Source organism: Myiozetetes cayanensis, unplaced genomic scaffold, assembly GCF_022539395.1.
Source record: "Myiozetetes cayanensis isolate MyiCay16 unplaced genomic scaffold, myiCay2020 scf6-25, whole genome shotgun sequence".
In the NCBI taxonomy this organism is placed as follows: domain Eukaryota; kingdom Metazoa; phylum Chordata; class Aves; order Passeriformes; family Tyrannidae; genus Myiozetetes; species Myiozetetes cayanensis.
Window position 1 is genome coordinate 61083573 of NW_026087853.1, and position 13877 is coordinate 61097449.

The 13877-nt window shown below is 51.4% G+C and overlaps 1 protein-coding gene across 7 annotated transcripts in view; it reads left to right on the top strand.

Annotated features, from left to right (window-relative positions):
- The window catches only part of RAB3IL1 (RAB3A interacting protein like 1), a 21641-nt gene extending 8086 nt beyond the window's left edge, over positions 1–13555 (top strand). For 2 of the 7 annotated variants that reach the window (XM_050335216.1, XM_050335221.1), the window contains 11 exons: positions 2580–2814; positions 3264–3359; positions 4824–4901; positions 5482–5697; positions 6941–7069; positions 7843–7971; positions 8061–8173; positions 8966–8989; positions 10340–10439; positions 11253–11319; positions 11642–13555. In XM_050335216.1, coding sequence (XP_050191173.1) covers positions 2580–2814; positions 3264–3359; positions 4824–4901; positions 5482–5697; positions 6941–7069; positions 7843–7971; positions 8061–8173; positions 8966–8989; positions 10340–10439; positions 11253–11319; positions 11642–11724 — 1270 coding nt within the window. In that variant the 3' untranslated portion in view covers positions 11725–13555. Of the gene's footprint in view, positions 1–26; positions 606–2579; positions 2815–3263; positions 3360–4823; positions 4902–5481; positions 5698–6940; positions 7070–7842; positions 7972–8060; positions 8174–8965; positions 8990–10339; positions 10440–11252; positions 11320–11641 lie in introns of those variants that run through there. The other 5 variants (XM_050335220.1, XM_050335223.1, XM_050335222.1 and 2 more) reach the window with 4 other exon arrangements.
- Positions 13556–13877: the final 322 nt, after the last annotated feature.

A 13877-nucleotide genomic window follows, 5' to 3' on the forward strand; every position in this document is an offset into this window, starting at 1 on the left:
CTTCTTGGGCTGTCTGTGCCCCTCGGGCTTCCACGGGATGTGGTTGTTTCGGTGCTCGCACCTCGTGTGTCCCTGCAGCCCGGAGCCCCCCGGCTCCGCCAGCGCTCCCGGCGCTGCGAGTGTTTCGTGGGATTCATAGAGTCCCCAGATGGTTTGGGTTGGAAAGGATATTAAAGACTGATCTAGTCCAAGCCCTTGCCACGGGCAGGGACACCTTCCACTAGACCGGGTTGCTCCAAGCCCCGTCCAACCTGGCTTTGGACACTTCCAGGGATGGGGCAGCCACAGTTTCTTTGGGCAGCCTGTGGAAAGAGTTGTGTGGAAGCCAACTAAGGAGGTGGAATGAGGAGACGTGGTGGGGCACCGGCACTCCCAGACATAAGACACAGCAGGGTCGTTGCTGAGGCAAAGATAAGAAACGCCAGTTGTGTGTTCTGTGTAATATACTAATGTAATGAAACATGACCAGATGCTTTGCCGAAGCTTTTGAGGGATGATACTGAGCATCCACGGGCTCTGGACCAGCCCGTGGTGGTGAACACGGTGCCAGTCAGGCGTCTGTCCCGGTGGGATGGAAAAGTCGGGTCCTCCTCCCAAGCCCGCGGGTAGGAATTTAACCTGGAGGGAGCCAGAGGCTTGCTCGTACGGGAAATAACTGTGTCGGATCAGCAGTGCAGGAAACATGTGGGGCCCGCTGGAAAAAGTGCAGATCTTGCACTTTTTTTTTTTTTTTTGCTTTTTCTACAGAAACCAATTTTAGAAGGTTGTGGGGTGTTGGGGATTTTTTTTTCCCGTGTAAGTTTGCACTTCTTGTGTCAGTGTGGGACTTACACGATATGATCCATTTTTCCAAGAAAGATGCCTACGAGTCAGCAAGAGAGTGAGTGTATGTGGTGGTCCTTTGGTCTCTGGGGACTGGATTTCAGAGCTGGACAATGGAGATCCAGCATAGCCAAGGCTTCCGTGAGGATTCTGTTAGCACAGTGTGGAGAATGAGCTATTCCATCACAGATGATTTTTCAGGATATGTATTTTGGCATTACAGGGTGTGGGTGGGACTGTTTCATTCCTCCATATCTTCCAGTTTTCTTCTGCAGTGTGTGGAAATGTACTGAAATATCTGTTTCCCAAGGAAACTTTCACGTGAGAGTTTGAGGGTCATAAAGAACAACATTGTTTTTTTCTTCCTGTGGGTTAGATTGACTGCCTGAGTAGTTCAGTGGACTGTTGAAATGTCCTTTTCTCTGCTGCCTCTGTATTATTTTTTTAGTAGCTGCTTGCTTCTGAATCTTGCTTTTCCTCTGTGCTCTGATTTTTGTGCTGTGCTCAGAGAAGCTGGGGGTTCTGGGACTGACTGGGTCCATTCTGCTGTTTCCCTCTTTGGAAAATGACTGTGGGCAGCTGTTGCTCACAGACAGTTTTGGGGTGGGGACAGGCAGGGAGAAATCTGAGTAGAAAAGGTGGTGGGACACTGAGGCTGGGTGAAAAGGATAGTTTGGCCTCACGGTTTGACTGCTTTCTGTGTTAGAGAGAGAACAAGGCTATTTTTGAGGAGATAAGCCCAGCCTGTGCTCTGTTGAGCAGTACTGGGCTGGAGTAGGATCAGGGGGAAGAGTGTGTGCTGGCTGGAATGCAGGAGGAAGGGCAAGTTCAGGAGAGGAAAGCAGGTTAGGAAAAGGGAATAAGAGAAAGTGAACCAAACCAAAGGAGGTGGTGGGTACTCTGAAGGAGAAGGCAGCGGGCAAGGAGCAGTAGGAGTGTGGGAGGAGGGCTTGGGCACCAGAGCTCAGCCAAGGCTTGTGACCCAGAGATAACCAGCAGCAGGTTAATCTGCAGGGCAGTGTGTGTGTCCTGCTGGGTGGCTGGGCACGATAGAAAACTCCCACATGTGCAAGGCTTGGACACGCTCCCATTGCCTTCAAACGGCAAGCAAAGCACGTGAGGGCACTTTGACGTGCAAAGAAAGGGAGATGCTCACCTCAGGGTGACTGCAGTGCCCTGTCATGTGGGCACTGATGAGGTTGTCCTTTCCTAAAACCCCAGCAAAGCCAGCTAAATCCATCAGGCTCTCCAGCATCTGTGTTCATTTGGGAGTTGCCAGAGAACAGTGGGGAACAGTGTCCTGGCTGGCTCTTCTGGTTTTTTCCTTCTAGTACATCTCCACTCGCCAGCCACTGAAACTAAAATACAGGGTTTCAGACTGCTGGAAATACACCGGTTTAGGCGGCTCTGTGGAGGATTTTGGTGGGAAGTAGGTTAAAAATAAATCCTTATTCTCTGAAGCAGGGGCAGGGGAAGGCTGGGTTGGCAGCAGAGGGGATTAGGGTCTGTGCATGGGAATGGGAGAGCTGTGTTCCTTTTTTTTTTCCTACTTCCCTTCATCTGGGGAAGCAGTGTCTGAACTTAGGTCTGCTGGGTGAGTACCAGAGTCCTAAACAAGGCAGCTGCAGAGTGTTTCTCTTGGAATCCAGGTGGGAACAGGATCCCTGGAGCAGCTGTCTTTAGTTCTCCTGCTTCATCCTGAGTGTCCTCTCTGGGACACACTGGTTGAGAAGTTTCTCTGTGCTGTCACCCCACAGCCAGGTCAGTTTTGAGGAAGAGAGCCAGAAGCAACCTGTTGTGGGGCACTGGAAGCCACTGATGCCATCCAAAGGCAGCAAGGAGGAGCTGGAGCCGGGGTGCCAGGATGCTGGAGGTGTGGGTGAGGCCCCGTGCCCCGAGCAGCTCGATGTGTCGCGCCTGCGCAGCTCCTCGGTGGAGATCCGAGAGAAGGGCTCTGAGTTCCTGAGGGATGAGCTGCACAAAGCACAGAAGGTAAAGGGAGAACACCTGGGGATGGCAGCACAGATTGGAGCAGTGAAGGTTTTCCTAGAGGTGTTTTAGGAGCCTGGAGCAGACAGAAGAGGAGAGAGACTGAGTTGAGGTGGCCATGAAGTGCTTTGGAGCAGGACAGCGGTTGCTGGATGTGCCAATATCCAAATTAATCCTGGAAACCTACTGCAGGAAGCAGCTGGAGGCAGTGCTTAACTGGGAGCCTCCTTGCTAATGACAAATGAGCTGTTCTAGCCTGAAAATCCTGCTACGACTTGTGGAGGGGGGATGCCTTTGGGGACAGGGAGTGTGGCACAGAGTTTAGTGACAGGAATCTGGGATCAGGGAATCTGTGCCATGGTGGGGAGGAAGGGTTGTGATTGACAGGGCAGGGCATCAGCACTCCTGGGACTCGCTGTGGCCTGATGTGTCCTCCTCCATTTCCTCAACAGGAGCTGAAACTAAAGGACAAAGAATGTGAGAGATTGTCAAAAGTCAGGGAACAACTGGAGCAGGAGCTGGAGGAGTTAACAGCTAGCCTGTTTGAGGTACCACCCTCTTCCTTTTCTCACCCTGAGCTTGCATCCAGCCCCTTTAAGACAGGCTTTCCCTGAACTTCCAGCCGTCTCCTCCCACAGTTTCTTCCTTTCCCCTGTTCTTTGCCGCTTGGAGAAACAGAGCTGGGCAGTGCTGCAGGCACAGCCTCAGAACAGGCTCCTGGGCAGTGTTTACAAGCATTTCTTGCCCCTTGGGGCAGCTGTGCGGTGGCCTAAAGAGCACAGTGGTTTTGGTGACAAAACCAGCTGTGGGGGTGCCTGGAGCTGGAGCCAGGCACAGTCCCTGCCCCTCTGCATGTCCCTCTCTGTACCTGCTCTGGAACAGAGATGGTTCCCTGGCTGGCCTCAGCCCTTGCTGGGGGTGGGAACGTGCTGGATGTCCTGACACACTCTGCTCCAGTGAGTGTCCAGGAGGTCTGTCAGTTGTGGTGGGTTTTGTGGTTGTTTTTTTTTTTTGTAATGTGATTCTTGCCAAGCTCTATCCTGGCAAAATCCCATTTACCAGCAGCTCTAATGTCTGGATCTGTCTGGATAGTGAAGAAAGCCAGAGCCCATCTGTACCTTTGAAACACAGGGATATAAGAGCCAAGAGAGCAACCCCCTCCTGAAATTCTGGCTGCCTGGGCTCAGGGTGATCTTGGAAATAATAAAGCCAAGGGCTGTTCCCTTCCTTTGGTGGCCTTGGCCAGACTCTGCTTCCAGACAGCGCTGCAGGGAGGCCCCAGATGGGATTCATCCCACTTCCCTCTCTCTGTGGGAGAGCCTTTTAAGCCACTTTCTACCATTTGGCCCCCACCTGAGCTCCAGCTCCTGCTGTGTCCCAGCCGTGCCTGGAGCAGCGAGGACTGGCTGCTCCACAAGTGAAGTGGGAGCAAAGTACAGGAACACGCCAGGCAGGAGCAGTGACCTCACCAAGATGTGGAGAAGCAGATCTGGATCAGGATCAGTGCCACAGACAGCAGGGCAGGGGCAGAAATTGGTTTAGTGATCAGCCAGCAGGGCTGAAGTGACAGGGCTCAAGCCAGGAAGCCAAGCTGAGGGGGGGCTGGAGTCACAGATGTTGGAATAGGGGCACCCACAGCAACACAGCTGGGTGTTCACATTAAAGCCTCAGCTTTAAGCAACTCCCAAGGGCAAGGAAGGGCAGGCCCTTGCTTCTGGCATTCTTCAAGCAGCCCCTATCAGCGAGAGAGATGACCTTGGACTAGCCAGCTAAGTGCTTTAGTTTAACTAATCACACTCCTTAGCAGGGGATGCACTCCTGGCTCTGGGACTGGGGGCCTTCTCCAGGAAATTCTGGGGGAAGACACTTCACAGCTGACAGAACAAACCCCTTGGATGTGGCAGGGATGTCTGTCACTATTGCTTGCTTGCCTGTATCACGTGATGTGGCATAGCTGTGACCTGCCTTGGTGGCTCTGTGTAACAAGCAGACTCAAATTCTCTCTGGTGCAGGAAGCCCACAAGATGGTGAGAGAAGCCAACACTAAACAGGCTGCAGCAGAGAAACAGCTGAGGGAAGCCCGGGGCAAGGTGAGAACTGCTCTCTGTGACTTGTTTTTGGGGTAGCCTGGTGGCATCACTGCCCATACTGGCCACAGTGCTGCTTGTTGGCTGGAAGAGAGTAAATGCTTGCATTTGCTTTTCTCCCTTTGCAGCAGACGCTGGAAAGGGACCAGAGTGGGGGGAAAGAGGGACCATTGCAGTCTGTTCCTGATCCAGCTCCTCTTTGGGAAATGGATGCCAGGGAAACCAGAGGGAACTGATAAGCTGTTTAATTGTCACAACTGTGGGAATGGATAGAACAGGGACCTGAGGCACTGGAATTTCCTGGCAGGGCTGAATCACAAGATTGCTCAACTCAAAGAGAGAAATTCCTTTGGGGTTATTTGGTCTGAAAAGAGCCTGGGGCAAAATGTGCTGACTGAAGGGGCAGAGGGATGGGATCCCAGATAGCTGCTGTAGGTTTAAAATTCTGGGTGGTGCTGGGCACTGGGAGGGATGGGGAGAGGCTTCATGGCCGGGCTTGCAGCTGGTTCCCCGTGGCTCCAGTGTGTGCTGGGATGCAGCAAACCTGAGCTCAGCAGGTGCTGACTGTCCCTGGTCTCCTCAGATCGACATGCTGCAGGCGGAGGTGACGGCCCTGAAGACGCTGGTGATCACATCCACGCCTTCCTCCCCCAACCGGGAGCTGCACCCTCAGCTCCAGAGCCCTTCCAAGGCCGGCTTCAGGAAGGGCCACGGGCGAAACAAAAGCACCAGCAGTGCCGTGGTGTCAGCTGCCAGCCAGAACGTGGCTCCAGAGCCGGTCAGCCGGGAGTGCAGAGAGGTGGGTGAGGGCCACTTGCTGAACGGGCCTGGGAGCCACTGCTGGCACCGTGCCCAGGGGCTTCCTGGACAAATCTGTGGTTTCAGCGCTGGGAGAAGCTGTTTGTGCAGTAGCACGCCTTGTTCCGTAAATTTTTGCTGAGGCGGGCTCTGGTGGGTTTCCTTTGGTGGGTGTTTCCTCTGTGGGAGGCGTGTTGGAGGACAGGGGCAGAGCCAGGAGGTACCACTGCTGTGAGCTGCTGAGCAGAACCTGTGGTTTCTGCACCCTGGCAGGTGAGTCCATAGCCTGTTCTGCCGTGATATGGTGGTGGTTCTTCTTCCTACCCAGTTTGGCTTGGACACCAGGACACCTCCATCAGGGGGTAGCCTTTCACTTGTCCTGTGTTCCTGGGCATGGCACTGTTCCCCCTCTTTGCAGAGTATATATTTAATTATATTTAATTCCTTACTGGGAGGAGCTGGGCAGAGAGGCATCCAAAGCATTGTGGATAACTTCCAAACAAACCCTGTTTAATTAAGGTGATCCTTTGATAGCACCCCCCACACACCTGCTGTGACCACGAGTGTAACACTTCCTGCCACCAGGATCTGGGAATTTCCCACTAGCTAGATGTGTACACAACTGTCCTGGGGAGCAAAAAGGAGGCAGCTTATGGTACTTGGTCAGGAAGAATGAAAATGAGTGAGAATGTGGTGGGGGAATATGTCTCACTGGAGATTTTTTGGGGAGAGCTGCTGCCTCTGAAATGAAGAATTGTTGAGGAAACACAAAGGACTTGTTTCTTTGAGATCTGAACCAGTCATTTCATCATGGAGGCAAATTCCACAGAGTGCAGGTATCCTGGAGTCTAAAATCTCAGGGCTCAGCTTCTAAAGTGACTAGCAGTGTTCTGTATCAAGGATGAGGTGGCTTCTTTGTCTCTCAGATTCCTTAGTGGCCTATGTGAGAGGTGATAAAAGGGAATCTGGCATTCTGAGGGTTGGTGCCCTATGAAAAAGATGTGTCCTGTCCCAAACTGAGCCTTAAAACGGCAAGATCTGTTCCCTCTTTGCACCCTAAGCTGAAATCTACAGGTGTGACTTGTGGCCCTGTGATGCCTTGAGCAGCATGCTCAGTTCCTGGAGGGCAGGACTTGAGCCTTTCTTCCTACCTCCTGTTTTACCTCCCGTTTTTTACCTCCCTTCTTACGTGTCTCACTCTAAACCTTTTCCTTCACTGTCTGTCTCTCCCTCTGCCCTCCAAGTCTGGGTTCCCTGCTCTCCTCTCCTTGCTCCTTTGCATCCTCCCTGGGAAGGCCATCCACATCACCTATGAGCCGGGCTGGCAGGCCTTGGGAGCAGATGCTTCCTCCTCCTCCTCCTCCTCACGGCAGGTAACCAACCTTTCTGGGGATGGGTGGGACCCACCTACCTCTCACGCTTCCAGCCTTTCAGTTCCAGCTCCCTTTTATGCTGACCTCCATTCTTTTTTTTCCTTTTGTTTTGTTTTTCTGCATTTGTTTTTCCATCCTGTGGCTCTGAAGCTGTTCCTGGTCCCAGGTGAGCAGTGTCCATGGCACAGAGGGAGTGTGCTGGAATCGAGACTTTCTCAGCTCTCTTCACTCATATTCTTTGTGTTGCTCAGCAGAGTTTCTTTGGTTTTATTTTTTTTTCTTTCAGCAGCTTTAACAGAATTTGCTGGGCATGTAGGAGATGCCCTGTCAGTCAAGTTGGTGGTTTGGATAATGATCCATCTGGGATTTAAATGCCAGGTCCCGGAGTCTCCCATTGCCACTGTGCTTTGCCACTCAGCTTCTCATCATTCCTGACACGGGTTGAGTGGGAACTTGGTCTGTTCAGTGGTTGTGTGGTGGCTTTTCTGGCATCACAGGTGCTGGAGGAAGATGGGATAGAGAGGTACCTGCAGGTTTCTGGCATAATAAGCCCAGTATGGCTGGGGCACAGAACTGTTACAGAGCTGCTGGTGGGTGGGAGACGAGAGCCAGGGCAGCTTCTCTCGGACACTTCCACGGTGTCTGAGGCTCTCTAGATGCCAAAGGAGATGTTCTGCAGCCAGGTTACCTGCACAGTAGCAGATACCTTCTGAGATGGAATCTTGCCTTCTGACCACCCCCTGCTTCCCTTTCCTCTTGGTCATTTGCTGCAGGTCGACTCCACCTTATTTGCCGAGTTCCAGGCCTGGAAGGAATCTCCGACTTTGGACAAGTCCTGCTCCTTCCTGGATAGGATTTACCGAGAAGACGTGGGGCCCTGTCTGGACTTCACTAGGCAGGAGGTGAGTGCTGGAGAGGCAGCTCCAGAGGGTCACCTTGGTGGAGGTGACCCCGGCACGCTCGTACCCGCTGTCCCCTCTGTTTGCCGCAGCTGTCGGAGCTGGTGCGAGCGGCTGTGGAGCAGAACACCCTCACCATCGAGCCAGTGGCTTCCCAGACGCTCCCTGTGGTGAAGGTGGCAGCAGAAGAGTGTGGTGGGCCCAAGTAAGGACCGTGTTGACCGTGTTTTATCTCCTTGCTGCGGGTGGGTTTGTGGAGTTCGGCCGGCCTCGCTCGGTCACTGAGCTGGACGGTTCAAAGGGCTCGGCTGAGCGTTCCCCAGGCTCGTGAGCAGCTGGAATTTAGCTCAGCTCTGCCTGAGGAGAGGAATTAGCTTAGCTCAGCAGATGAGCTGTTGGCTGGTTTTTGGGATAACCTGTGAGTGCCCTTGACTGCAGGGTGGGTTTTTTTCCTTGCCGTGAGGCAGCAGCTTGTTTATGTTCTCTGAAGGTGTTTGTGCATAACCAGGGTTAAATCAGAGCTGCATTCTTGCATCTTGTGAGGTTGGAGCTCACCTTTCATCCTGACCTTGCTGGTGGGCTTGAGCCTAGGTCAGAAGAGATTTCCTTTTTGCTGCACATCATCCTCCCCACCCTGCCACCAGAACTGGGGCTGTGGCTGCTGCAGAGCTCTTGTGACTGTATCTGCTGGGACAGACAGCTTGGGATCACCTCAGGGAAGAGGAGCACTAGCAGAAACTACATGACATTCCAGATAAAGGAGGGGATTTTATTCAGCTGATGAATTCAAGTTCCATCTAGGCTCCCTCTCTCTGTCCTTCCTTCCCTTACCTTCAAACAGAGCACCCCCTAAAGTGTCCCTGTGAGGGCAAATGCAGGTTTTCCCACCACTCTCCTGCATTTTCTGCCATCTCTAGGCAAATTGCTCCAAGAACAACCCATCCTGTCTTCATCCTTATCAGTTTCCTTTTGGTTTTTTTTTTTTTTGTCTTCACAGTGGGTTCCGGCCACAAATTGTAACGTAAGTGAAGCATTTATTGTTTAGCCGGTGATCAAAGATCTCTAACACATTAACAAGTGACTAACTCAGTGCAATGCAGCAGCTCGGAGGCTCGAGCTGAACTGAGCTAACTCTTTAACCCTGTTTCATTTCCAGGCAGGATGGTGTAGAATCTTGCTACTGGGAATAAAAAAAAAAATCCCAAAGGAGTTCATTAACTTTCGTTCCCCAGGTGTAAAACACTGATTTTTGTGGCATTTTTGGTTACCCCTAACTATGGTTGTGACAGCTGTGGTTACACCAAGTCACCAAGAGTCTCCTTTTTCTATGTGCTCCAGTGTTCAATTTTTGTGACTTAAAAATTTCTTGTTATTGGTCATCCTACACTTTCCGAGAATTTAATCTCCTTAAGTTGTGTTAATACTTGGCCAATGATTACTTCTCCTTGCATGTGGACTCTTACAGCCCGTGCTTCCACTCTTGGCTAATATTTGCCTTGACAGCAGTGGAAAGCAAGCTCAGAGACACGCTCAGAACCTCCCTGAAACATCTGCTCCCATGTGTTGGCACCTTCCATGGCTCCCAGAGCAGTTTCTTGCAGCTGGGGACTGATGTCCCTCTTTCCACGTGCAGGAACTGAACCTCTGAGGAACGTGGAGATAACTATTCAACAGAAAATTCTGCTTTACTGCTTGAAGTGGTGATGAAGGAAAGGCAACTGGCTGGTGATGGGAACCATAATGGAAGAAATAACAGAAAAAAATGGCAGGAAAAGAGAGGCTGCTGACTGTTTTGAAAAGACTGTTTTCTTCACTCTGAGTGAAATCCTAAAATTGTGAAGCCAAGCTTCTTCTCTGTCTGCCCAAGGAGGGATTGGCTTGTCCTTAGGAATTGCAAGCCTCATCCAGAGCAGTGTGGCTTGTTTTGAGTTTTCAGCATGAGCAAATTCTGCTCTAAGGCTGGATTTGCCTGTTTTGAGGCCAGGTTTGATGTCCAGCCAGCATGTTTGCATCCCAGCAGGAAAGCTGATACACCTGAGTCTTCCCTGGAATGTGGAGGAGATGTGCAGGGACCAGATGACATTACACTCTGTCTTCTGTAGTTTTCTCTTGGGCTCTGTGCCAGGGGAAGGGTATAACTTGGTGTATTTGGGTGTGGAATTATTCATGATTCCAGATATTTAACTCTCCTAACCTGCCATTTGTGGAATCTTTTAGGAGCAAAAGGCTCTATCAGCCATAGGTGGTTTTTTTTCATGTTGACTGACCCAGGTCTGGCTTCTGAGCTCCTCCTTCCATCTCCTGAGATTCCTGAATTCCTGATCTCCGCTGTGCCACTGGATTGCTGAAGTGTTTTTTCCTTTCCCTGCAGGAAATGTGCTCTCAGTGGCCTCCCCAGGACCTGCAAGCACCGGATCATGCTGGGAGATTCTGGGAATTACTACTACATTTCACCTTCCTGCAGGGCCAGGGTGAGTCCTTCACCTTCCCAGGGTGCCTTGATCCTCCAAAATTGTCCCATGTCCTGAGGTGCAGGAGCTCTTGAGGGTCAGCCTTCAACTTAGGGAACACCTGTGGGATCTGAGTTTATTCCGGAGGTCGGGGTGGCTCTCGGTTAATAATCAGGGTGCAGATCCAGCCCTGCTTCTGCTTTCAGACAACCTTCAGTGTGTTCACTTTGCATGGTTTCATTCTGTGCAGGGCTTTGCTTTTTTGGCTTTATCGTTATTTAATTCCCCTTTGTAAAACACAGTAATTTTCTGCTCTTTAAATGCTCTTACTGTTCCAGTCAGATCCGTGACTCGGGTGGTTGTGAGAACAAGTTGTTCTTTCTGTGGAGGGAAGGCAAAAGGTGGATAATTTATTAATGTTGCTGTTGGGGCTTTGATTCAATGGAGCATTTTAGAAGTTTATTCTTTCCTGAACTGCATATCACAAGAGCTGATCCCGAAACATGTGACCATTTTGGACACAAAAGGTTGTTTTTGTGCACAAACTTGACTCATTTTTGTCACTTGCCCCAAAGCAGTGCCTCAAATCTGCAGTAAATTGGAGTTGTTCCATGTTGTGTCTCATGGATAGTGTAATGTCTAGGGATGGGATGGCAGATACCCAGATGGGTTTTTTAAATTTCATTTTTAACCAGCTTTCATCCTACCTGGTGATACGTGGGACTATTTCTCAGGTGCCAAACACTGAGCCTTGCTGCTAAGTGCAGTGCAGGCCTTTTGGCAGAGCAGTTCTGGAGCTGATTCCCAGTTTTTCTCTTTTCCTCTCTCCCTCAGATCACAGCAGTCTGCAACTTCTTCACATACATCCGCTATATCCAGCAGGGCTTGGTGAGGCAGGATGGTAAGAGCTGGTTGCAGTGGGATGCTTTCTGGGGAGGAATTAAGAGGTGCTGTTCCAAAGGACAGGAATGGGGCCAGCTCAATGCCCTCAACTCCCTGGGTCTTTGAGAAGCAGTGCAATGACAAAAGAAAAGCGTGAAGGAAGGAAGAGAAGCACCTGGGGTGGTGCTGATAAGGGGTGACCTGATGGGCATCTCCTGCTTCCCTGACTTTGGGAAGGAGGCTGGCCGGGCTGCACTGGGAGGTGGTGTCCAGCTGTGCCTTGCTCACTGATTTTTGGTTGGTTTTTCCCTCCTCTTCCCCACACCCCTTGTGCTGTGCAGTGGAGCTGATGTACTGGGAGGTCATGCGGCTCCGGAGGGAGATGTCCCTGGCCAAGCTCGGATTTTATCCCAGTGAGATGTGAGCAGAGGCCTGAGCGTGGAAGGGAACTGCTCCAGTACGAAGGGCTTTGTGAGTGCAGTGCCTGCCCTGCAATGGGCCTTTCTCCCTCCCCACCCTCTCTCTGCCTGAAGCTGACCAAGAAGCACAACTTCCACCTTCAGCTGTCCAGCCTCTCCAACTGTGACTGGAATGCAGCTTCCACGCTGTCCCCTCGGAGCTGGGCTGGCCCTGGCTGCTCTGGGGTGGCCAGCTATAGACTCTGGAGTCTCCTATATGCAGTGTATATCCATTTTTTTAAACTTTTGTTTTTATATGCAGTCTTCTTTGGCATTTTCTGAGGAGGGCAGGAGTTCTGGACCTTCCCTGTAAGCCAGTCTGAGGACAGATGCTGGCTGTCTGTCCCTGTGCCCTGCTCATTTTTTGGGGGTACTCTGAGGTCCTGCTGACCATGGCAGCCCAGAAAATGCCAGCAGAGCACAATAACCTTAGGGAGAGCCATGAACAGTTTGTTTCCAAGTACTTCCTTGTTCCTTTTAAAGGAGCCTGCAAGAGAAGCTTTCTGCCAGCGGAGTCACAAAGAAGGATTTGTTCCTCTTTTCAGCTTGCTGTTTGACTCTGGGTTATGCAGGCTGGGGGAATGGCTGGAGCTGTGCACCTGGGGCCTCCAGCAGAAGAAAGGGAGCAGGAAAATTCCCTGACTCCCAGCTGGCTGCAGTCGGTGCAGGATGTTTTCTCCTGGACTAGGAAATCTGCTGCAGTTGTCACCGGCAGACCTTGCCACGGCCCCTGTGACACTCCTTGGTGTGGGAGTCCCCCATGGTGCTCTCAAACACAAACCTCATCCACAAACATGCCCTGGAGCTGTTCCTGATCCCGGGGGAGCTTTGAGCAGTCCTGTTTGCATGGTTTAGGTAGAATCCATTTACCCAGCTTGGGTTCTTCTCATCCCAGAAGGAGCGTGCCCAGGCTGGGCAGTCCTGAAGCCCAGAGGTTTCCTCCCTGGTGTTACATTAGACCTAGAGCTGCCCATTCCAGTGGGAATCCCAGCTTGTCCTGGGCTGCCATCCCCAGAGAGGGAATTGAGACACCGTTGTGTGCACATGAGGGGTGTGGCTGGGGTTCCTGTATCCCCCAAAATGTGCTGGGAGGGAGAGATGTCACTAAAGCTGTTGGGACACACAGGTCTGCCACAGACCCGGGTTTGGTAAGGCTGTGACAGTGATTTGTAGCCAATTTAACCTTTTTTTCAGTGTCTGTGGAGCAGCCACCACCCACCCTGGGGTTTCCATCTCTGACTGACACATCACCCTGCCCAGCACCGGGTCACCATCCTCAGCTCCAGAGCTTTCATCCTCTCCCGAGGGATGCTACAGCAAGAGCTCAGTTTTCTTCCACTAAAGACACAAACTGAGCTGCTGTGGTTTTGCCCAGAGGAGGGGGAAATGGGCAGGGAAGGCAAAAGCTTTGGTTTCCCCAGCTGCAGATTTCAGCTCAGGTAAATTCCATCCCTGGAATTTCTCCTTTCATCTGCTCCCCCTGACCTTCTGATCTCTCCATGTCTTCCTGTGCCCTTGGCTGCTCCATTGCACACATTGCAGCGCTGGGAATGAGGTGATCTCTCGAGGTAGGAGGTGGTTTGTGGGATTTTTTTTCTTCCCCTCGGTGTCACATTGTAAAGCACTTTTTTGAGACGAAAGGAATTGGAGAAATGCCACCTGTGAAGTTGTCTTACATTTCAAGTGAAGCAGAGAGAACAATTTGTAAAGGAAGATGAAGTCACTCCGTTAACGGCAGGATGGTTGCACCCTGCTCTTGAATAATGGAAAATAAACATTTGCTATTAACCTCTAAAAGTCTGGTTGGTGGTTGAGGGGTTGGGTTGGTTGGGGTGCTCAGTAGCCAAGAGAAAATGAAATTTGGCTGAAGCTCTGAGCTTCTCTGACTCCTGTGTGACCTCTGGGATTGGGTCTTAATGCTTTTTCTCATCAGTGTGTCCCTCCCATAGCTGGCTGCTCCCTGACCTCACAAGGGGAATAAGTGGTGGTGTTTTGGTGCCAAATAGAGGTTTTTTTCCCACAGGTGGGTGAACATTTCTTCACAGAATCCCAGAATGATTTGGGTTGGACAGGACCTTAAAACTTACACTGGAGGCAGTTCAGTGCCCAAAAAATGCCC